This window comes from Scyliorhinus torazame, chromosome 2 (assembly GCF_047496885.1).
Source record: "Scyliorhinus torazame isolate Kashiwa2021f chromosome 2, sScyTor2.1, whole genome shotgun sequence".
Classification (NCBI taxonomy): Eukaryota; Metazoa; Chordata; class Chondrichthyes; order Carcharhiniformes; family Scyliorhinidae; genus Scyliorhinus; species Scyliorhinus torazame.
The window spans coordinates 17278856-17303784 of NC_092708.1; the positions used below are offsets into that span (position 1 = coordinate 17278856).

Consider the following 24929-nt stretch of genomic DNA (forward strand, 5'->3'; position numbering starts at 1 on the left):
TTATAAACCCACAGTGAACATCTTAACAACTATCAACAACAATAATCCCCACAGATACAATACTCTATAAGTAACCCTTCATAACCCTTCATAACTCTCCTAACAACATCCATAAGACCAAAAGACCCTTTTTACAGAAAGACAGCAGGTTAAAATTCTCTACAGAAACCGGTATTACTTTGAAATCCTCACATGAGCTGAAGACAGTCTGCAGCTTGTCGAGAGAGATCATTGTACAGCTGCTTGCTTTGCCCGCAGCTATCCAGCTCTGAAAACGAAGCTAAAACACACTGTAGCTGCCTGCTCAAAAACGAAAGTGAAAGACAGCCAGCCCAGCTCCACCCACACTCTGACATCACTGCAGCTATTTGATAAACACCCATTTCTTAAAGGTACATCCACTATAACTATTTGACAAACACCGAGTTCTTAAAGGTACTCTCACATGACAGTACAAACTCCGGAATCGAACCGGGTCCCTTGCGCTGTGAGGCAGCAGTGCTAACCACTGTGCCACCGTGTCACCCTAAAACTGCAAACCGCCTCCGGTAGCGAGGGGTTATCGGACTGGCAGACAGTAGAGATCCGTGCACACAGGGGTGATGGGTAAATGGGACTTGGTGCAACTTAGCACATAGAGTTAGGATGAGGCCAAGTTAACAGCGTGGAATATAGGAGGTCGGGAAAGAGTACATTGGAATAATAGAGATTTAGAGATGATGAATGGAAGGATAAGGGTTTTAGTCACAGGCAGCTGGGGCAGAGTTGGAAATAGGCAACGTTATAAAGATGGTAATTGTTGTCTTGTTTACGCAGAGGGTAAGGGACAAATGCACTTCAGTAATGGGAATGGTTAGGTTAAAACTCAGGCAGTTATTGGGAGAGGGATGAGGTTAATGAATAGAGAATGGATTGGGTGTGGGGGACCAAATCTGGGGGTTTTTAACTTCCGAATACTTAAATGGAGAGAATTTCAGCTCATCCAGGTCTAGACGCTGGTTAAACAGTCGGACAAATGAATGTAACGAGAGGAGTGGAACGAGGTGGGGGTGGGGTAGAGCTGGGTGTTCTCAGTGTAATTGTGAAACCTAACGCCGTGTTTCCAGATGATGCCACCGGGGGGCAGTGTGTAGCTGAGAAACAGGAGGGGGGACAAGGATAGATCCTTCGGGGGACACCAGAGGAAACGGTGCGGGAGCAAGAAGAGAAACCATGCTTGGTGATTCTCTGGCTGGGATTGGATAAGAATGGAAGTAGGGGGGGAGCAGCCCCACCCAGCTGGAGGACAGGGGAGAGGGTGTCGGAGGAGGATGGTGTGGTCAACGTGTCACAGGCTGCAGACAGCTCGAGGAGGACGAGTTTCCCTTTGTCTCTGGTGCTGTGGCAGCGGCCGAACCCTGATTGGAGGGATTCAAACGCGGAGTTCTAGACCTAAGAAATAGGAACAGAAATAGTGTTCAAGGACCCGGCCTCCACACCTTCTGCACCTGTATGGAGCTTTCTGGGTTTCATGAATAAATACCCCCAAGTCCCTTTGTGCTCCGGCTTTCTGCAGTCTCTCCCTATTTAAATAATAACCCGCCTTCTCATTCTTTCTTCCAAAATGAACAATCCCACACAAACCTCACATCGATTCACTGCCCACTCACTTAGCCTGTCAATATCTCTCTGAAAAAGGGCAGCACGGTGGCGCAGTGGGTTAGCACTGCTGCCTCACGGCGCCGAGGTCCCAGGTTCGATCCCGGCTCTGGGTCACTGTCCGTGTGGGGTTTGCACATTCTCCCCGTGTCTGCATGGGTTTCGCTCCCACAACCCAAAAGATGTGCGGGTAGGTGAATTGGTCACGCTAAAATTGCCCCTTAATTGGAAGAAATGAATGGGGCACTCTAAATTTAAAAAAAAAAAAATCTCTCTGAAAACTATTTCTACCCTTCGTACAACCTGCCTTCACTTCCAATTTTGTGTTCTCCACAAATTTAGCCACAGTACACACTGTTCCTTCCTCCAAATCGTTCATATATATTGTAAAGAGCTGCGGCCCCAGCACTGAGCCCTGTGGAACTCCACTGATTACTGCCCGCCTAGCTAAGATACACCCCCCTTATGGTTGCTCTTGCTTCCTGGTAGTTAACCAATCCTCTATCCATGCCAGAATGTTACCACCAACACCGTGAGCTCCTATCTTGCTTAGTCACCTTTTGTGTGGCACCTTAGCCTTTTGAAAATCCAAATATATAGCATCGACTGGTTTTCCTCTATCTACCCTGGCTTATACTTCCTCAAAGAACTCGAGTAAATTTGTCAGACATGATCTCCCCTTCATGAAACCATGCTGACTCAGCTTGATCAGGTTATGACTTTCCAGATACATTGCTGTTATGTCCTTGATAATCGATTCTAATATTTTTCGAATAGCTAAACTTAAAATAACGGGCCGGTAATTTCCCTTAAAAACATTTCCCGAGACCGAAGGGCCTGATCCTCTATTGTTCTTTGTTCTTTGAGATACTTTACCTTCCACACCGACTCTGAATACAACACTGTCATCCTGGACATCACAGAGGTACTCCCCCGAGTCTGTGGTCCGAGCGTCCAGTATCCGCAGTGACCGCAACGTTCCCTCCTTCCCGATGGATATCCTCTCATTTTCCTCCAGCTTTTCCCCGTCCTTGTACCATTTGGCAGCAGCGTCCGGGCGAGAGAGTTCACACTCGAGCACAACGTCCTCGGAGGTCAAGTACTGGTGCTCTGCCGGTCCGTCAGCCAGGCGCATAATCTTAACCGGCAGCTCTGCAGGTAGAACCAGGGAGTTGGTGGTTTAATGGCAACTCAACAACAACAATTTGCATTTGTACAGCACCTTTAATGCAGTGAAACTATCCCAAGATTTGCAATCAATTTAGAATTGACACTGAGCAACATGCGGACATATTAGCGCTGAAGACCTAAAGCTTTACATAGAATTCCGCACGTTCTGTTCTCCCCGTGTCTGCGTGGGTTTCCTCCGGGTGCTCCGGTTTCCTCCCACAAGTCCCAAAAGTCGTGCTGTTAGGTAATTTGGACAATCTGAATTCTTCCTCTGTGTCCTCTGTAGAGGGATAGGTAGTATTGAGGAAGCAAGAGGGCGACAGAAGGATTTGGACAAGCTAGGAGAGTGGGCAATGAAGTGGCAAATGAAATACAATGTGGAAAAGTGTGAGGTTATGCACTTTGGAAGGAGGAATTTAGGCATACACTGTTTTCTAAACAGTGAACTGTTTAGGAAATCAGAAGCACAAAGCGACTTGGGAGTCCTTGTTCCCGATTCTCTTAAGGTTAATGTGCAGGTTCAGTCGGCGGTTAGGAAGGCAAATGCAATGTTAGCATTCATGTCGAGAGGGCTAGAATACAAGACCAGGGATGTACTTCTGAGGCTGTATAAGGCTCTGGTCAGACCCCATTTGGAGTATTGTGAGCAGTTTTGGGCCCCGTATCTAAGGAAGGATGTGCTGGCCTTGGAAAGGGTCCAGAGGAGATTCACAAGAATAATCCCTGGAATGAAGAACTTGTCGTATAAGGAACGGTGAGGACTCTGGGTCTGTACTCGTTGGAGTTTAGAAGGATGAGAGGGGATCTTACTGAAACTTACAAGATACTGCGAGGCCTGGATAGAGTGGGCGTAGAGAGGATGTTTCCATTTGTAGGAAAAACTAGAAGCAGAGGACACCATCTCAGACTAAAGGGACGATCCTTTAAAACAGAGGTGAGGAGGAATTTCTTCAGCCAGAGGGTGGTGAATCTGTGGAACTCTTTGCCGCAGAAGGCTGTGGAGGCCAAATCACTGAGTGTCTTTAAGACAGCGATAGATAGGTTCTTGATTAATAAGGGGGTCAGGGGTTATGGGGAGAAGGCAGGAGAATGGGGATGAGAAAACATCAGCCATGATTGAATGGCGGAGCAGACTCAATGGGCCGAGTGGTCTAATTCTGCTCCTATGTCTTGTGGTCTTATGGTACGGAGTGTGGCGACAAGGGGATTTTCACAGTAACTTCATTGCAGTGTTAATGTAAGCCCACTTGTGACAATAATAAAGATTATTATTATTATTATTATTATTATTATTAATGTTTTTATCGATCCCCCCCTTAAACTCATCTATTTACCTCAACCGCTCGCTGTGGGAGTGCCACGTTCTCACCACTCTCCAGGTAAAGAGGTTTCTCCTGAATTCCCGAGTGACTTGCATGAGTGACCAATACGATAGCTGGTCAAACAGGCAGTTTTTCAGAAGCATTTTAAGGGAGGAGAAAGACGGGGGAGAGGTTTGCAGATGGAATCCCAGAGCTCGAAGCCCCGGAAACTGAAGGAGAGACCACCAATGGTGGAACGGTGAAAATCGGGGATGAGAAAGTGACGGGAATTAGTGGAGAACTGAGATCCTGGGGTCTTGCGGGGCTGGAGGTGATTACAGGAATAGAGAGTGTCATGTGAGGGTACCTTTAAGACATGGATGTTTAAGCAATGTACCTTTAAGAAAACAGTGATGTCAGAGAGTGGGTGGAGCTGGGCTTTAGGTCAGCCATTTTGGCAGGTTTTTAGTTTCAGGTTAAAAACAGCTTGTGTGTGTCTGTGTGTTTCCAGAGAGCTGCAATTTTGAAAAGAGCTTGGGAGTGGCTGTGTTTGCAGGGAGCTGGATCTCTGACATAAAAGACCATCTCTGGATCATTTGGGTGATTTAAACTCATAATAGTAAAGCCTTTAACCTGATGTGATTTTGTTTAAAGGTGTTAAGTCTCTTGGAAGTTTGAAGGAACATTTTAAGGAATTATTTTCTGTTGCAATATTTTCTTAGTTCTCTTTGAAGTAAGGGGTGTTAAGAGATCCAATGTTTATTTAAGATGTTAAGTTGATTTCATGGAATAAACAGTGTTTTGTGTTTAAAAACCCTCGTGTCCATAATTGTAATCCCACACCTAGGGAACAAGCCGTGTGCTAGGAAAAGCAACAAATAAATTAAAGGGAGAGGTTGCTTGAACTCCATGATACATTTTGGGGTTCTGAAAACGCCTCGCCCATAACAAAAGGGACAGTGGCATGGAGGAACATGAATGCAAAGGTGAAAATGTGTGAATCAAAGTGTTGTTTTGTCGGGGCTCAATGAGGATTTGGAGTGATGGGTGAATGGGACTTGGTGCCGGTTAGGACACAGCTTATGGAGAGTGGAGGATGTGATACCGGCCAAGAGAGTATTAGAATAGTCGAGTGTGTAGGTGGCACAGGCACGGACGAGGGTCTCAGTTACAGACGGGCTGAAGCAGGGGTGGAGATGGGCGATGTAACACCGGCACGGTGGTTAGCACTGCTGCCTCACAGCGCCAGGGACCCGGGTTCGATTCCCGGCTTGGGTCACTGTCTGTGCGGAGTCTGCACGTTCTCCCCGTGTCTGCGTGGGTTTCCTCCGGGTGCTCCGGTTTCCTCCCACAGTCCAAAGATGTGCAGGTTGGGTGGATTGGATATGCTAAATTGCCCCTTAATGTCAAGATCTGCAGGTTAGGTGGGGTTACGTGTTTAGGGCAGTGGAGTGGTCGAGGAAGGAAGCCCTTTTAGGAGAGCCAGTGAAGACTTGATAGGCCAAATGGCCTCTTTCTGCACTGAAGGGATTCTATGATTCCATGATAGGTTGAGCTTACCTCAGTGATGGTAAGTAGAATGGATTGCAAGCTCAGATCAGAGTCAGACAGGGCCATGATATTGAGGATTTTGCCGAGTGTACAAATTGTTATATATTATATTTGATATTTGTGGCAGTCATGTTATTAAAAACCCTGGTTTAAGATACATACAGGCAGTATGTCTGCTAAAGCTGTAATTAAGGCGTCGTAAAAGAGTACGGTAATCATTCATTCCAACCACGTACTTGGTTACAGATAAAGGCCTAATGGAGCATTGTTTATATTTTGGATGGTTCCCTGGAGTGTAGATAATTTATGAGAGATTATATTTAGTCTTAGCTAAACAGGTCATGGAACTTAATGGGGTACAGATTATCTAATTAGTGAGAGGAGCCAAGTCTGTCTGTAGGTTTGCAGTCTGTTGTACGATTTTAAGTTGAACAGCAGTTTGCTATAAGACTTGAGTCTGACAAGCCAAATGTGCACTGGATCTGCTCTTGAAAGAGTCTCTTGCTGAAAGCACCTGCACAGATAAGGAAGTGACCTGTTTTGTTAACTTTATTTATAGGTGGCATTTGAACTGTATTGGGTTGCTTAATTGGAATTTGTAGCAGGTGTGGATAGTAAGTTCAAGTTTTTCCTTTCATTTAAGAACTGTTTAACTGTTAATTGTACAGCTATTTATTTGATGTAAATAGGATTAATTCTGTGTTTACCGGCTGCACGGTAGCACAAGTGGATAGCACTGTGGCTTCACAGCGCCAGGGTCCCAGGTTCGATTCCCCGCTGGGTCACCGTCTGTGTCACCGTCGGAGTCTGCACGTTCTCCCCGTGTCTGCGTGGGTTTCCTCCGGGTGCTCCAGTTTCCTCCCACAGTCCAAAGATGTGCAGGTTAGATGGATTGGCCGTGCTAAATTGCCCTTAAGTGTTCAAAAAGGTTAAGAGGGGTTATTGGGTTACGGGGATAGGGTGGAAGTGAGGGCTTAAGTGGGTCAGTGCAGACTCAATGGGCCGAATGGCCTCCTTCTGCACTGTATGTTCTATGTTCTAAATTAAAGTATGTTGTGACATAAAAGATGCCTATTGGACAGAGTCATTGCTCCTGGGGGTGAAGTGTCCTTTCCTCAAAGTTTTACACATTGGAAAGTTGTCTGGGTTTCTTGTCCGGTATCCTAACGAAAGTTGGCGTCTGGTCCGATATTCCTAACAGGGTGGTCTGGTTTAATCCCGCATAGTTACCAGGGAGTCAGTGGGAGGAGACTGTAAATAGTGATGCGGCCTGAAGTCTACGTCTGAACGTGCCTTTTTCCTTCCCAATGTTTAATTGGAGAGAATTTCTGTTCCTGCAGACGGTGGTTTGCAAGAATGGAGAGTGCGCCAGCCAGTCAGGAACATCAGAGAGTTCCTCCTGTCCTATCAGTGACAGGCACTGACCCTGGAGTTACTGTCCAGGGAGAGTCTCAGTGAGGGGGCTGACCCGAGACACCTTACCTTCCACACAGACTCTGAATACAACGCTGTCATCCTGGACATCACAGAGGTACTCCCCCGAGTCTGTGGTCCGAGCGTCCAGTATCCGCAGTGACCGCAACGTTCCCTCCTTCCCGATGGACATCCTCTCGTTTCCCTCCAGCTTTTCCCCGTCCTTGTACCATTTGGCAGCAGCGTCCGGGCGAGAGAGTTCACACTCGAGCACAACGTCCTCGGAGGTCAAGTACTGGTGCTCTGCCGGTCCGTCAGCCAGGCGCATAATCTTAACCGGCGGCTCTGCAGGTAGAACCAGGGAGTTGGTGGTTTAATGGCAACTCAACAACAACAACTTGCATTTATGTAGCATCTTTAACACAGTGAAACTATCAAAGAATAAGTGACGCCAATCCATAAATATTTGGAGAGTGATCAAAAAAATATTAACAAACAATTGTACAGAATTTAATAATCTGGGCTATGCTGGCATTAATACAGAACAGTCTCCTCCCAGCCCTTCTCATCTCCCCCTTTCTGACTCACATTCTGTTTCTTTCTCACCCAGCAGTTCCTCTTAATATCAATTTGGTTAACTTCAATCACTATCTGTGGGAGCAAGTTCCACATTGTCACCACTCCCAGGCTAAAGACATTTCTCTTCAAATCCCTGTTGGATTTATTGATGTCCAATCAAATAACTGGTCAAATCGAAAGATTTCAAGAAGCGTCTTTAAGGAGGAGAGAGAGATAGATGGAGAGTAGGAGGGGATTCCAGGGCTTAGGGACCTGGGCACGTTCGCCAATGGTGGAGCGATGGAAACCGAGGAGGGTAAAAAGCCTAGAATTGGAGGGGCGCAGAGATCGCGGTGGTTGTGATTCAGGAGACGGTTTCAGAGCTAGGGAGGGCGTGAGGCCATGGGGACGAGTTGGCAGGTCTGAGAATTTTCAATCTGGAAACACACGGAGAAGATTGGGGAATGTGCGTGTCAGGACACAGGAGGCAGAGTATTGGAGGGCCTCAGGTGTATGAGGAGTGGATGGCGACTGGCCAGGAAAGATTTGGAATAGTCGAGTAAGAAAGTTATAAAGGCAGAGTGGAGGCTTTAAATCTGCAGACTAGCTGGGTGGGACGGAGAGTGGAGATGTGAGTGAAACGGAGGGAGCTGGATTTGGTGCCTGAGCTACACAAGAAACACACATTCACCAGTCCACATGCTAACTTATTGTTGTACGTTAGCACAGTGGTTAGCACTGTGACTTCAAGCACCAGGGTCCCAGGTTCAATTCCCGGCTGGGTCACTGTCTGTGGGGAGTCTGCACGTTCTCCCCGTGTCTGCGTGGGTTTCCTCCGGGTGCTCCGGTTTCCTCCCACAAGTCCCGAAAGACATTCTGAATTCTCCCTCAGTGTAACTGAACAGGCGCCAGAGTGTGGCGACTAGGGGCTTTTCACAGTGCCTTCATGCTGTGTTAATGTAAGCCTAGTTGTGACCATAAAGATTATTATTATTGTATTACTAGAACAGGCGGCTTGGAATTTGATTCCCCAGTTGCCCCCACTCAGACATTCGGGGCGGGGCCAGGGGCAGCTCCATTGACCTCAGTACCCTGGGTTAAGGAGGAACAAAATGAGCTTGAATCCCCTTCAGTCTTTTCCTCTCCCTGTGCTGCCCAGTGCTGATGCACAGAGGCAGAACCTGTTCTGTTAATCCCAGGGCCCAGGTTGGTGCTTGTTCAGGACTGCAGTTGAGGTTAGCGGGCCTAAGCACGATGTGGAATAACGAGTCACTGTCAAAAAACTGCGGAGAAATGCGAGAGATATTGGTGTGAGATGCCAGAGGAGGAAAGCAAATGGAATTATAGCCCAGCAGAATCCCAGCAGGAGAATCACAGCCCAGCAGAATCCCAGCAGGAGAATCATAGCCCAGCAGAATCCCAGCAGGAGAATCATAGCCCAGCAGACTCCCAGCAGGAGAATCATAGCCCAGCAGAATCCCAGCAGGAGAATCATAGCCCAGCAGAATCCCAGCAGGAGAATCATAGCCCAGCAGAATCCCAGCAGGAGAATCATAGCCCAGCAGAATCCCAGCAGGAGAATCATAGCCCAGCAGAATCCCAGCAGGAGAATCATAACCCAGCAGAATCCCAGCAGGACAATGTTCCCAAACAATCACCAAGTGTAAAGGATTATTGTGAATCAAACCTTCAATGGGAGCAATATTGGGAGTAGTATTGGTCCCCATATCTAAGGAAGGATGTGCTGGCCTTGGAAAGGATCCAGAGGACGTTCACAAGAATGATCCCTGGAATGAAGAACTTGTCCTATGAGGAACGGTTGAGGACTCTGGGTCTGTACTCGTTGGGAGTTTAGAAGGATGAGAGGGGATCTTATTGAAACTTAAAGGATACTGCGAGGCCTGGATAGAGTGGATGTGGAGAGGATGTTTCCACTTGTAGGAAAAACTAGAACTAGAGGTCACACTCTCAGACTAAAGGGACGATCCTTTAAAACAGAGATGAGGAGGAATTATTTCAGCCAGAGGGTGGTGAATCTGTGGAACCATTTGCCGCAGAAGGCTGTGGAGGTCAATTCACTGAGTGTCTTTAAGACAGAGATAGATAGGTTCTTGATTAACAAGGGGATCAGGGGTTATGGGTTGAAGGCAGGAGAATGGGGATGAGAAAAATATCAGCCATGATTGAATGGCGGAGCAGATTCGATGGGCTGAGTGGCCTAATTCTGCTCCTATGTCTTATGGTCTTATGGGACAGTGGAGAGTGGGTTGGGCATAGGATGAAACAGGACAGGGTGCAGGTATAGGACAGGGTGCAGGTATAGGACAGGGTGCAGGTATAGGACAGGGTGCAGGTGTAGGACAGGGTGCAGGTGTAGGACAGGGTGCAGGTGTAGGACAGGGTGCAGGTGTAGGACAGGGTGCAGGTGTAGGACTGGGTGCAGGTGTCGGACAGGGTGCAGGTGTCGGACAGGGTGCAGGTGTCGGACAGGGTGCAGGTGAAGGACAGGGTGCAGGTGAAGGACAGGGTGCAGGTGTAGGACAGGGTGCCGGCGTAGGACAGGGTGCAGGAATATGACAGGGTGCAGGTGTATGACAGGGTGCAGGCGTAGGACAGGATGCATGCGTAGGACAAGGTGCAGGTGTAAGACAGGGTGCAGGTGTAGGACAGGGTGCAGGTGTAGGACAGGGTGCAGGTGTAGGACTGGGTGCAGGTGTCGGACAGGGTGCAGGTGTCAGACAGGGTGCAGGTGTCAGACAGGGTGCAGGTGTAGGACAGGGTGCAGGTGTAGGACAGGGTGCAGGTGTAGGACAGGGTGCAGGCGTAGGACAGGGTGCAGGTGTAGGACAGGGTGCAGATCTAGGACCGGGTGCGGGTGTAGGACAGGGTGCAGGCGTAGGACAAGGTGCACACGTATGACAGGGTGCAGGCGTATGACAGGGTGCACGCGTATGACAGGGTGCACGCGTATGACAGGGTGCAGGCGTATGACAGGGTGCAGCTCTGGGACAGGGTGCAGGTCACGGACAGGGTACAGGGGTAGGACGGTGCAGGCGTATGACAGGGTGCACGCGTATGACAGGGTACAGGTGTATGACAGGGTGCAGGTGTAGGACAGGGTGCAGGCAGATGACAGGGTGCAGGCGTATGACAGGGTGCAGGCGTATGACAGGGTGCAGGCGTATGACAGGGTGCACACATATGACAGGGTGCACACGTATGACAGGGTGCAGGCGTATGACAGGGTGCAGGCGTATGACAGGGTGCAGGTGCAGGACAGGGTGTAGGTGTAGGACAGGGTGCAGGCGTAGGACAAGGTGCACACGTATGACAGGGTGCAGGCGTATGACAGGGTGCAGGCGTATGACAGGGTGCAGGTGCAGGACAGGGTGCAGGTGTAGGACAGGGTGTAGGTGTAGGACAGGGTGCAGGTGTAGGACAGGGTGCAGGTGTAGGACTGGGTGCAGGTGTAGGACAGGGTGCAGGTGTAGGACAGGGTGCAGGTGTAGGACAGGGTGCAGGCATAGGACAGGGTGCAGGTGTAATCAAGGGTGCAGGTGTAGGACAGGGTGCAGGTGTAGGACAGGGTGCAGGTGTAGGACAGGGTGCAGGCGTAGGACAAGGTGCACACGTATGACAGGGTGCAGGCGTATGACAGGGTGCAGGCGTATGACAGGGTGCAGGCGTATGACAGGGTGCAGGTGTATGACAGGGTGCAGCTCTGGGACAAGGTGCAGGTTTCGGACAGGGTACAGGGGTAGGACGGTGCAGGGTTATGACAGGGTGCAGGCGTAGGACAAGGTGCACACGTATGACAGGGTGCAGGCGTATGACAGGGTGCAGGTGTATGACAGGGTGCAGGCGTAGGACAAGGTGCACACGTATGACAGGGTGCAGGCGTATGACAGGGTGCAGGCGTATGACAGGGTGCAGGCGTATGACAGGGTGCAGGTGTATGACAGGGTACAGCTCTGGGACAGGGTGCAGGTTTCGGACAGGGTACAGGGGTAGGACGGTGCAGGCGTATGACAGGGTGCACGCGTATGACAGGGTACAGGCGTATGACAGGGTGCAGGCGTATGACAGGGTGCAGGCGTATGACAGGGTGCAGGCGTATGACAGGGTGCAGGCGTATGACAGGGTGCAGGTGCAGGACAGGGTCCAGGTGCAGGAGAGGGTGCAGGTGTAGGACAGGGTGCAGGCATATGACAGGGTGCAGGCGTATGACAGGGTGCAGGCGTATGACAGGGTGCAGGCGTATGACAGGGTGCAGGTGTAGGAGAGGGTGCAGGCGTATGACAGGGTGCAGGCGTATGACAGGGTGCAGGGTTATGACAGGGTGAAGGTGTCGGACAGGGTGCAGGCATATGACAGGGTGCAGATGTAGGACAGAGTGCAGGTGTATGACAGGGTGCAGGTGTATGACGGTGCAGGTGTATGACGGTGCAGGTGTAGGACAGGGTGCAGGTGTATGACAGGGTGCAGGTGTATGACGGTGCAGGTGTATGACGGTGCAGGTGTAGGACAGGGTGCAGGTGTAGGACAGGGTGCAGGCGTATGACAGGGTGCAGGTGTAGGACAGGGTGCAGGTGTATGACAGGGTGCAGGTGTATGACGGTGCAGGTGTATGACGGTGCAGGTGTAGGACAGGGTGCAGGTGTAGGACAGGGTGCACGCGTATGACAGGGTGCAGGTCTAGGACAGGGTGAAGATGTAGGACAGGGTGCAGGTGTAGGACAGGGTGCAGGTGTAAGACAGGGTGCAGGTGTAAGACAGGGTGCAGGTGTAAGTCAGGGTGCAGGTGTAAGACAGGGTGCAGGTGTAAGACAGGGTGCAGGTGTAGGACAGGGTGCAGGCGTATGACAGGGTGCACGCGTATGACAGCGTGCAGGTGTAGGACAGGGTGCAGGTGTAGGACAGGGTGCAGGTGTAGGACAGGGTGCAGATGTAGGACAGGATGCAGCCGTATGACAGGGTGCAGGTGTAGGACGGTGCAGGCATAGGACAGGGTGCAGGTGTAGGACAGGGTGCAGGTGTAGGACAGGGTGCAGGTGTAGGACAGGGTGCAGGTGTAGGACAGGGTGCAAATGTAGGACAGGGTGCAAATGTAGGACAGGGTGCAGGTGTAGGACAGGGTGCATGTGTAGGACAGGGTGCAGGCGTAGGACAGGGTGCAGGTGTAATCAAGGGTGCAGGTGTAGGACAAGGTGCAGGCATATGACAGGGTGCAGGCATATGACAGGGTGCAGGCATATGACAGGGTGCAGGTGTAGGACAGGGTGCAGGTGTAGGACAAGGTGCACACGTATGACAGGGTGCAGGCATATGACAGGGTGCAGGCATATGACAGGGTGCAGGTGTAGGACAGGGTGCAGGTGTAGGACAGGATGCAGGCGTAGGACAAGGTGCACACGTATGACAGGGTGCAGGCATATGACAGGGTGCAGGCATATGACAGGGTGCAGGCATATGACAGGGTGCAGGCGTATGACAGGGTGCAGCTCTGGGACAGGGTGCAGGTCTCGGACAGGGTACAGGGGTAGGACGGTGCAGGCGTATGACAGGGTGCACGCGTATGACAGGGTGCAGGTGTATGACAGGGTGCAGGTGTAGGACAGGGTGCAGGCAGATGACAGGGTGCAGGTGTAGGACAGGATGCAGGCGTATGACAGGGTGCAGGCGTATGACAGGGTGCAGGCGTATGACAGGGTGCAGGCGTATGACAGGGTGCAGGCGTAGGACAGGGTGCAGGCGTATGACAGGGTGCAGGCATATGACAGGGTGCAGGCGTAGGACAGGGTGCAGGTGTAGTACAGGGTGCAGATGTAGGACAGGGTGCAGGTGTAGGACAGGGTGCAGGTGTAGGACAGGGTGCAGGTGTAGGACAGGATGCAGGCGCGTGACAGGGTGCAGGCGTATGACAGGGTGCAGGTGTAGGACAGGGTGCAGGCATAGGACAGGGTGCAGGTGTAGGACAGGGTGCAGGTGTAGGACAGGGTGCAGGCGTAGGACAGGGTGCAGGTGTAGGACAGGGTGCAGGTGTAGGACAGGGTGCAGGTGTAGGACAGGGTGCAGGTGTCGGACAGGGTGCAGGTGTAGGACTGGGTGCAGGTGTAGGACAGGGTGCAGGTGTAATCAAGGGTGCAGGTGTAGGACAGGGTGCAGGTGTAGGACAGGGTGCAGGTGTAGGACAGGGTGCAGGTGTAGGACAGGGTGCAGGTCTAGGACAGGCTGCAGGTGTAGGACAGGGTGCAGGCGTAGGACAAGGTGCACACGTATGACAGGGTGCAGGCATATGACAGGGTGCAGGCGTATGACAGGGTGCAGGCCTATGACTGGGTGCAGGCGTATGACAGGGTGCAGGCGTAAGACAGGGTGCAGCTCTGGGAAAGGGTGCAGGTCTCGGACATGGTACAGGGGTAGGACGGTGCAGGCGTATGACAGGGTGCACGCGTATGACAGGGTGCAGGTGTATGACAGGGTGCAGGCAGATGACAGGGTGCAGGTGTAGGACAGGGTGCAGTTGTAGGACAGGATGCAGGCTTATGACTGGGTGCAGGTGTAGGACAGGGTGCAGGCGTATGACAGGGTGCAGGTGTAGGACAGGGTGCAGGCGTATGACAGGGTGCAGGTGTAGGACAGGGTGCAGGTGTAGGACAGGGTGCAGGCATAGGACAGGGTGCAGGTGTAGGACAGGGTGCAGGCGTATGACAGGGTGCAGGCATATGACAGGGTGCAGGCGGATGACAGGGTGCAGGTGTATGACAGGGTGCAGGTGTAGGACAGGGTGCAGGCGTATGACAGGGTGCAGGTCGAGGACAGGGTGCAGATGTAGGACAGGGTGCAGATGTAGGACAGGGTGCAGGCGTATGACAGGGTGCAGGCGTATGACAGGGTGCAGGTGTAGGACAGGGTGCAGGTGTAGGACAGGGTGCAGGTCTAAGACAGAGTGCAGGCGTAGGACAGGATGCAGGCGTATGACAGGGTGCACGCGTATGACAGCGTGCAGGTGTAGGACAGGTTGCAGATGTAGGACAGGGTGCAGATGTAGGACAGGGTGCAGCCATATGACAGGGTGCAGGTGTAGGACAGGGTGCAGGCATAGGACAGGGTGCAGGTGTAGGACAGGGTGCAGGTGTAGGACAGGGTGCAGATGTAGGACAGGTTGCAGGCGTATGACAGGGTGCAGGCATATGACAGGGTGCAGGCATATGACAGGGTGCAGGCGTAGGACAGGGTGCAGGTGTAGGACAGGGTGCAGGCGTATGACAGGGTGCAGATGTAGGACAGGGTGCAGGCGTAGGACAGGGTGCAGGGGTAGGACAGGGTGCAGGGGTAGGACAGGGTGCAGGCGTATGACAGGGTGCACGTGTATGACAGGGTGCAGGTGTATGACAGGGTGCAGGCGTATGACAGGGTGCAGGCGTATGACAGGGTGCAGGCGTATGACAGGGTGCAGGTGTAGGTCAGGGTGCAGGTGTAGGACGGGGTGCAGGTGTAGGACAGGGTGCACGCATATGACAGGGTGCAGTTGTAGGACAGGGTGCAGATGTAGGACAGGGTGCAGGTGTAGACAGGATGCACGTGTAGGACAGGGTGCAGATGTAGGACAGGGTGCAGATGTAGGACAGGGTGCAGGTGTAGGACAGGGTGCAGGTGTAGGACAGGGTGCACGTGTAGGATAGGGTGCAGATCTAGGACAGGGTGCAGGCGTATGCCAGGGTGCACGCATATGACAGGGTGCAGTTGTAGGACAGGGTGCAGATGTAGGACAGGGTGCAAGTGTAGCACAGGGTGCACGTGTAGGACAGGGTGCAGATGTAGGACAGGGTGCAGGTGTATGACAGGGTGCACGCATATGACAGGGTGCAGTTGTAGGACAGCGTGCAGATGTAGGTCAGGGTGCAGGTGTAGGACAGGGTGCAGGTGTAGGACAGGTTGCACGTGTATGACAGGGTGCAGGCGTATGACAGGGTGCAAGTCTAGGACAGGGTGCAGGTCAAGTCACGGTGCAGGCGTAGGTCAGGGTGCAGGTGTATGACAGGGTGCAAGTCTAGGACGGGGTGCAGGCATCGGACAGCGTGCACGCGTATGACAGGGTGCAGGTGAAGGACAGGGTGCAGGTGTAGGACAGGGTGCAGGTGTAGGACAGGGTGCATGTGTATGACAGGGTGTAGGTATAGGTCAGGATGCTGGTGCAAGACAGGGTGCAGGTGTAGGACAGGGTGCAGGTGTAGGACAGGGTGCAGGTGTAGGACAGGGTGCAGGTGTAGGACAAGGTGCAGGTGTAGGACAGGGTGCAGGCGTATGACAGGGTGCAGGTGTAGGACAGGGTGCAGGTCTAGGACAGGGTGCAGGTGTAGGACAGGGTGCAGGCATATGACTGGGTGCACGCGTATAACAGGGTGCAGGTGTATGACAGGGTGCAGGCTTATGAAAGAGTGCACGCGTATGACAGGGTGCAGGTGTAGGACAGGGTGCAGGTGTAGGACAGGGTGCAGGTGTAGGACAGGGTGCAGGTCTAGGAAGGGGTGCAGGCGTAGGACAGGGTGCACGCGTATGACAGGGTGCCGGTGAAGGACATGGTGCAGGTGTAGGACAGGGTGCACGTGTAGGACAGTGTGTAGGTATAGGACAGGATGCAGGTGTAAGACAGGGTGCAGGTGTAAGACAGGGTGCAGGTGTAGGACAGGGTGCAGGTGTAAGACAGGGTGCAGGTGTAGGACAGGGTGCAGGTGTAGGACAGGGTGCAGGTGTAGGACAGGGTGCAGGCGTATGACAGGGTGCAGGCGTATGACAGGGTGCAGGCGTATGACAGGGTGTAGGTGTAGGTCAGGGTGCAGGTGTATGACAGGGTGCAGGTGTAGGACAGGGTGCAGATGTAGGACAGGGTGCACATGTAGGACAGTGTGCAGGCATATGACAGGGTGCAGGTGTAGGACAGGGTGCAGGTGAAAGACAGGGTGCAGGTGTAAGACAGGGTGCAGGCGTATGACAGGGTGCAGGTGTAGGACAGGCTGCAGATGTATGACAGGGTGCAGGTGTAGGACAGGGTGCAGGTCTAGGACAAGGTGCAGGTGTAGGACAGGGTGCAGGCGTATGACTGGGTGCACGCGTATAACAGTGTGCAGATGTATGACAGGGTGCAGGCTTATGAAAGAGTGCACGCGTATGACAGCGTGCAGGTGTAGGACAGGGTGCAGATGTAGGACAGGGTGCAGATGTAGGACAGGGTGCAGGCGTATGACAGGGTGCAGGCGTATGATAGGGTGCAGGTGTAGGTCAGGGTGCAGGTGTATGACAGGGTGCAGGTGTAGGACAGGGTGCAGGTGTAGGACAGGGTGCAGATGTAGGACAGGGTGCAGGTGTAAGACAGGGTGCAGGTGTAAGACAGGGTGCAGGCGTATGACAGGGTGCAGGCGTATGACAGGGTGCAGGTGTAAGAAAGGGTGCAGGCGCAAGACAGGGTGCAGGCGCATAACAGGGTGCAGGTGTAGGACAGGCTGCAGGTGTATGACAGGGTGCAGGCGTATGACAGGGTGCAGGAATAGGACAGAGTGCAGGTGTAGGACAGTGTGCAGGCGTATGACAGGGTGCAGGTCTAGGACAGGGTGCAGGTCTAGGACAGGGTGCAGGTCTAGGACAGGGTGCAGGCGTAAGACAGCGTGCAGGCGTATGACAGGGTGCAGGTCTAGGAAGGGGTGCAGGCGTAGGACAGGGTGCACGCGTATGACAGGGTGCAGGTCTAGGAAGGGGTGCAGGTCTAGGACAGGGTTCAGGTGTAGGACATGGTGCAGGTGGGGGTGAATTGGGGATGAACCTAGGCAGTGTCGTAATATTCACCTATATATCATGGTGTAGACACACACTGATGGACACATAGTGGGACCAATCAACACACACAACACCGCAGCCAATCACCAGTGATTGCACACACACTATAAAGACAGGGGGCATCAGAGTTGCCGCTTATTCGAGTTGCAGCTAGCTGGGAGCACAGAGCTCACAGCCTGCAACACAGACATTCACCATGTGCTGAGTGCATCGACTGGTTAGGACAAAGCAAAGGTCTTTAGTTAAAGCTAGTATCGTATTAATCCACAGTCAGAGTATGTTACAACAGTTAATGATTCAATAAAATAGTGTTGCACTATTTCAAGTGTTGGTGACCTGTATGTGTTCCATGGATCCAGAGCACCCAACACAACATGATACCAGGAGTGGTTGCATACTAGCACTTCTTAGACCTACCTGCAAGTGATCTGCCTTCTGCCAGCATTCCGTCATCCTGCAACATGGACAACATCAGCCCGCAGGAATCAGATAGGGGACTGGGCGAACTGGGATATGGCTCAGTCACTCAATAGGAACCAAAGTGGTGAGAGGCAGTTATCTGGCATGCCTGCCATTCAACCTGCTCAAGTTAACAGGGCCGGAGAGTGATTGATTCTTCCTCACAGCAGCCTTTATGTCAAAAGGTTGTGGCTTCAAGACCTACTCCAGAGATTTGGGCACAGAAATCCAGGCTGACGCTCCCAGTGCAGGACTAAGGGCATGCTGCACTGCCGGAGGTGCTGTCTTTCAGATAAGACATTAAACCGAGGTCCCGTCTGTCCTCTTGGGTGGATAGAAAAGATCCCATGGAGCATTATTGCAAAGACAAACAGCTGGCCGTTATCACGCTGCTAGCTATGAAATGAAATGAAATGAAAACCGCTTATTGTCACAAGTAGGCTTCAAATGAAGTTACTGTGAAAAGCCCCTAGTCGCCACATTCCGGCGCCTGTTCGGGGAGGCTGGTACGGGAATTGAACCGTGCTGCTGGCCTGCCTTGGTCTGCTTTCAAAGCCAGCGATTTAGCCCTGTGCTAAACAGCCCCTATGGGATCCTGCCGTGCACAAATTAGCAGCTATGTTACCGACATTACAACAGTGGCTGAACTACAAATGTATTTAAGTAGCTGTAAACAGCTTTGGGACATTCGGCGGCTGTGAACGATAGAACATAGAACGATACAGCGCAGTACAGGCCCTTCGGCCCACGATGTTGCACCGAAACAAAAGCCATCTAACCTACACTATGCCATTATCATCCATATGTTTATCCAATAAACTTTTAAATGCCCTCAATGTTGGCGAGTTCACTACTGTAGCAGGTAGGGCATTCCACGGCCTCACTACTCTTTGCGTAAAGAACCTACCTCTGACCTCTGTCCTATATCTATTACCCCTCAGTTTAAAGTTATGTCCCCTCGTGCCAGCCATTTCCATCCGCGGGAGAAGGCTCTCACTGTCCACCCTATCTAACCCCCTGATCATTTTGTATGCCTCTATTAAGTCTCCTCTTAACCTTCTTCTCTCCAACGAAAACAACCTCAAGTCCATCAGCCTTTCCTCATAAGATTTTCCCTCCATACCAGGCAACATCCTGGTAAATCTCCTCTGCACCCGCTCCAAAGCCTCCACGTCCTTCCTATAATGCGGTGACCAGAACTGTACGCAATACTCCAAATGCGGCCGTACCAGAGTTCTGTACAGCTGCAACATGACCTCCTGACTCCGGAACTCAATCCCTCTACCAATAAAGGCCAACACTCCATAGGCCTTCTTCACAACCCTATCAACCTGGGTGGCAACTTTCAGGGATCTATGTACATGGACACCTAGATCCCTCTGCTCATCAACACTTCCAAGAACTTTACCATTAGCCAAATATTCCGCATTCCTGTTATTCCTTCCAAAGTGAATCACCTCACACTTCTCTACATTAAACTCCATTTGCCACCTCTCAGCCCAGCTCTGCAGCTTATCTATATCCCTCTGTAACCTGCTACATCCTTCCACACTATCGACAACACCACCGACTTTAGTATCGTCTGCAAATTTACTCACCCACCCTTCTGCGCCCTCCTCTAGGTCATTGATAAAAATGACAAACAGCAACGGCCCCAGAACAGATCCTTGTGGTACTCCACTTGTAACTGAACTCCATTCTGAACATTTCCCATCAACCACCACCCTCTGTCTTCTTTCAGCTAGCCAATTTCTGATCCACATCTCTAAATCACCCTCAATCCCCAGCCTCCGTATTTTCTGCCATAGCCTACCGTGCGGAACCTTATCAAACGCTTTGCTGAAATCCATATACACCACATCAACTGCTCTACCCTCATCTACCTGTTCAGTCACCTTCTCAAAGAACTCGATAAGGTTTGTGAGGCATGACCTACCCTTCACAAAGCCATGCTGACTATCCCTGATCATATTATTCGTATCTAGATGATTATAAATCTTGTCTCTTATAATCCCCTCCAAGACTTTACCCACTACAGACGTGAGGCTCACCGGTCTATAGTTGCCGGGGTTGTCTCTGCTCCCCTTTTTGAACAAAGGGACCACATTTGCTGTCCTCCAGTCCTCTGGCACTGTTCCTGTAGCCAATGATGACATAAAAATCAAAGCCAAAGGTCCAGCAATCTCTTCCCTGGCCTCCCAGAGAATCCTAGGATAAATCCCATCAGGACCCGGGGACTTATCTATTTTCAGCCTGTCCAGAATTGCCAACACCTCTTCCCTACGTACCTCAATGCCATCTATTCTATTAGCCTGGGTCTCAGCATTCTCCTCCACAACATTATCTTTTTCCTGAGTGAATACTGATGAAAAATATTCATTTAGTATCTCGCCTATCTCTTCAGACTCCACACACAACTTCCCATCCCTGTCCTTGACTGGTCCTACTCTTTCCCTAGTCATTCGCTTATTCCTGACATACCTATAGAAAGCTTTTGGGTTTTCCTTGATCCTACCTGCCAAATACTTCTCATGTCCCCTCCTTGCTCGTCTTAGCTCTCTCTTTAGATCCTTCCTCGCTACCTTGTAACACCTACGATGTTATATGGGCGGCAATGTAGCGCAGTGGTCAGCACTGCTGCCTCACAGCTCCAAGGTCCCAGGTTCGATTCCCGGCTTGGGTCACTGTCTGTGTGGAGACTGCACGTTCTCCCCGTGTCTGCGTGGGTTTCCTCCGGGTGTCCCGGTTGCCTCCCACAAGTCCCGAAAGACGTGCTGTTCGGTGAATTGGACATTCTGAATTCTCCCTCTGTGTACCCGAACAGACGCCGGAATGTGGCGACTAGGGGCTTTCACAGTAACTTCATTGCAGTGTTAATGTAAGCCTACTTGTGACACTAATAAAGATTATTGTATAAATGAAGACTTTCTTAATCCGTCACTGCTGATTAACCCTTTCCTCCCTTTTGCTCTACAATTGCTGTCCTTTCTGGCAACTGGGCCAACGAGACCTCACAAGATGAGTCAGCTGAGGAATTGTAATCCCCAACGACCCCGGGCTGGGGAGGTGAAATATGAAGTTTCTGTCCGAAGGACTCACCGGAGATGGTTACTTCGAACGTGGCTGTATCATCGACTGCGTCACACTTGTACAGCCCTCGGTCCTCCATCGTAGCCGAGCGGACGGTCAGCCTCCTGCAAGCCCCGTCCACCTCCATCCTGGACCTCGTACTCCTCTCCACCTCCACCCCGTCCTTGTACCATCTCACCTCCGCCTCGGGCCTCGAGAGCTCACACGAGAGGACAGCCTCACCACCGGTCAGTACGCTCATCGTCGGAGCGGAGCGGTTGACGATTTTCACCGGCGGCTCTGGATCCAACGCAACGTCAGAGGGAGGGAGACAGAGAGAAGGACGGAGGAAGAAAGAAACAGAGAGATTTGGAGGACGAGGAAGAGAAAGATGGAGGAAGAAAATAGAGACAAGAGAGAGGACAGAGAGATAAAGTGAACGAGGCGGGCAGAATAAAAGAGAGAGGGCAAGAGGCAGAGAGCAAGGAAGGAAGAAGGAATCAGAGAGAAGGAGGGAGAAACACAATGAGCAAGAGACAAAATGAGTAGAGAGAAACGGGTAGGGAGTGAAATAGGGAGAGGCAGAAGGAGAGAGTAGGAGGGAGAGGCAATGAAACATGGAGCAAGACAGGAATTTATAGGAAAACAAAGAGAGAAAAAGAAAGAGGTACAAAGAGATAAAGATAATGGTCTGGATTCTGCAATGCGCCGGCATCGCACCCACGCCCGGGCGTTTCTCGATGGTGTGGGGCTGCCCACAATGGGAAACCCAGCTGATGGGACGGAGAATCCCGCCCAATATATGGGCGAAATTCTCCCCCAACGGCGGGATGTCCGCCGACTGGCGCCAAAGACGGCGCCAATCAGACGGGCATCGCGCCGGCCCAAAGGTGCAGAATGCTCTGCATCTTTGGCGGCCTAGCCCCAACATTGAGGGATTTCCGCCCCGCCAGCTGGCGGAAATGGCGTTTGTTGCCCCGCCAGCTGGCGCGGAAATGCGGCGCATGCGCGGGAGCGTCAGCGGCCGCTGTCAGTTTCCCGGCGCATGCGCGGGAGCGTCAGCGGCCGCTGTCAGTTTCCCGCGCATGCGCAGTGGGGAGAGTCTCTTCCGCCTCCGCCATGGTGGAGGCTGTAGCGGAGGCGGAAGGGAAAGAGTGCCCCCACGGCACAGGCCCGCCCGCGGATCGGTGGGCCCCGATCGCGGGCCAGGCCACCGTGGGGGCACCCCCCGGGGTCAGATCGCCCCGTTCCCCCCCCCAGGACCCCGGAGCCCGCCCACGCCGCCTGGTCCCGCCGGTAAATACCAGGTTTGATTTACATCGGCGGGACAGGCAATTCCTGGGCGGGACTTCGGCCCATCCGGGCCGGAGAATTGAATGGGGGGTCCCGCCAACCGGCGCGGCCCGATTCCCGCCCCCGCCCAATCTCCGGTACCGGAGACTTCGGCGGGGGCGGGATTTACGGCGGCCAACGGCCATTTTCCGACCCGGCGGGGGGTCGGAGAATGACGCCCATGAAGTGAGAGTGAGAGGGAAGTGTGGCGGAGACTGAGAGTGAATGAAATCAATTACAGGAGAAAAGCTGAAGGGGGCAGTATAAACAATACAAAATGACTGGTTTTCTCAGATAGTTTTGCTCCTGGAACAAGTTTGAGACAACAAAAGGTCGCAACCCGGCCCTGAGATTCCGCGGGTTGCCTTCCTGAATTATGCTGTGACTCTGAATGAAACCAGCGGGAATCCCAGAAGGAATGATGTCAATGAGGGAAAGTGACCATTTCTCTGGAGGTTGCACTGGGACCAGGAGAATCCAGGTGAATTTCAGGGTCATCCTGTCGGGAGTGTAACCTTTGGGGTGTGACCTTTGGGATATGACCTTTGGGATATGACCTTTGGGGTGTGATGTTTGGGATTTGACCTTTGGGGTGTGACCTGTGCAGTGTGTAATTTGGAGTTTGACCTTTGAGATGTAACCCTTAGTGTGTGACCTTTGGGGTGTGACCTTTGGGGTATGACCTCTGTGCTGTGACCTTTGGGATGTGACCTCTGCTGTATGACCTCTGCAGCGTGACCTTCGTCTAGGAAGTAATACATAAAGTTTGCGTGTGGCTTGACCGGGGACTCACCGGAGACGGTCAGTTCAAACTTGGCCGAATCGTCAACTGCATCGCATACATATGTCCCTCCGTCCTCCATTGCAGCCGAGCGGATGGTCACCCTCCTGGACACTCCATCCACCTCCAGCATAGACCTCTTGCTCCCTTTCATCTCCACCCCATCCTTGTACCACCTCACCACCGCCTCGGGTCGCGAGAGCTCACACGAGAGGACGACCTCATCTCCGGTCAGCACGCTCTTCACCGCAGGGGAACAGTTGACGATTTTCACAGGAGGCTCTGGATCAAACACAGTGAGAGAAGGAGAGAGAGAAAGAGAGAATGTGAGACCGAGTGCAAAAGAGAAGACGAGAATTGTTGAATCCTTTAGAACAGAGATGAGGAGGAATTTCTTCAGCCAGAGGGTGGTGAATCTGTGGAATTCTTTGCCGCAGAAGGCTGTGGAGGCCAACTCACTGAGTGTCTTTAAGACAGAGATAGATAGGTTCTTGATTAATAAGGGGATCAGGGGTTATGTGGAGAAGGCAGGAGAATGGGGATGAGGAAATATCAGCCATGATTGAATGGCGGAGCAGACTTGATGGGCCGAGTGGCCTAATTCTGCTCCTATGTCTTATGGTCTTATGGAAGAGTGTTGGAGAGAGAGAGGAGAAAATATGTGGCACAAAGAGAGAGGACAGAAAGAGAGAAAGTGAAAGACAAAGAGAGATGGCAAGAATGAGAGATAGAGTGGGGGAGAGAGAGAAGAATATAGAAACAAGCAGAGACAGAGCGGTAGAAGATGCGATATGGTGAGAAAGAGAGAAAGAAAAAAATGAGACAGAGGAAGAGAGAGGGAGGTGGAGGCAATGAAACATGGAAGAAGAAAGAAATAGTAAAAGATAGAGAGCAAAAGAAAGGGATAGAGAGAGAAAATATATATGAATTGAGAGCGAGAGGGAAAGTGTGGCGGAGAATGAGAGTGAATGAAAGAGTGAGTTCCTATTACAGGAGAAAAGCTGAAGGGGGCAGTATAAACCAATAAAAATAGACTGGTTTTCTCAGATAGTTTTGCTTCCTGAACAAAGTTTGAGACAACAAAATGTGACAACTCGGTCCTGAGATCCCGTGGCATGTCTTCCTGACTGAGTGACACCAGCGGGAATCCCAGAAGGAATTATGTCAATGAGGGAAAGTGACCATTTCACCAGGAGAATCCTGGTGAATTTCAGGGTCATTGTGTCGGGAGTGTGACCTTTGGGGCTTGACCTTTGTGGTTTGAGCTTTGGAGCTTGACCTTTGGGGTGTGACCTGTGCAGTGTGAGCTTCAGGGTGTGGCCTTTGGGGTGTGTCTTTTGGGGTGTGACCTCTGTGGTGCGACCTTTGTGATGTGGCCTTTAGGGTGTGACCTTTGGGCTATGACGTCTGTGCTGTGATTTTTGGGATGTGACCTCTGCAGCGTGAGGTCAGTGACCCTGGTCTAGGAAATGAAATACAAAGTTTGCGTGTGGCTTGACTCACTGGAGATGGTCAGTTCAAACTTGACTGAATCGTCAACTGCATCGCATACATATGTCCCTCTGTCCTCCATTGCAGCCGTGCGGATGGTCACCCTCCTGGACACTCCATCCACCTCCAGCATAGACCTCTTGCTGCCTTTCATCTCCACCCCATCCTTGTACCACCTCACCACCGCCTCGGGTCGCGAGAGCTCACACGAGAGGACAACCTCATCACCGGTCAGCACGCTCTTCACCGCAGGGGAACAGTTGACGATTTTCACAGGAGGTTCTGGACCAAACACAGTGAGAGAAGGAGAGAGAAAGAAGGTGGTGGAGGGG

General features: G+C 51.9%; 1 protein-coding gene across 6 annotated transcripts in view; it reads right to left on the reverse strand.

Moving 5' to 3' along the window:
* Positions 1-24929, reverse strand: part of LOC140386457 (obscurin-like protein 1) — a 329104-nt gene that overhangs the window by 143986 nt on the left and 160189 nt on the right. For 4 of the 6 annotated variants that reach the window (XM_072468832.1, XM_072468841.1, XM_072468856.1 and 1 more), the window contains 5 exons: positions 24610-24879; positions 23119-23388; positions 21024-21293; positions 7143-7418; positions 2515-2790 (listed from right to left, as the gene is read on the reverse strand). In XM_072468832.1, coding sequence (XP_072324933.1) covers positions 2515-2790; positions 7143-7418; positions 21024-21293; positions 23119-23388; positions 24610-24879 — 1362 coding nt within the window. The remainder of the gene's footprint in view (positions 1-2514; positions 2791-7142; positions 7419-21023; positions 21294-23118; positions 23389-24609; positions 24880-24929) is intronic. The other 2 variants (XM_072468865.1, XM_072468847.1) reach the window with 2 other exon arrangements.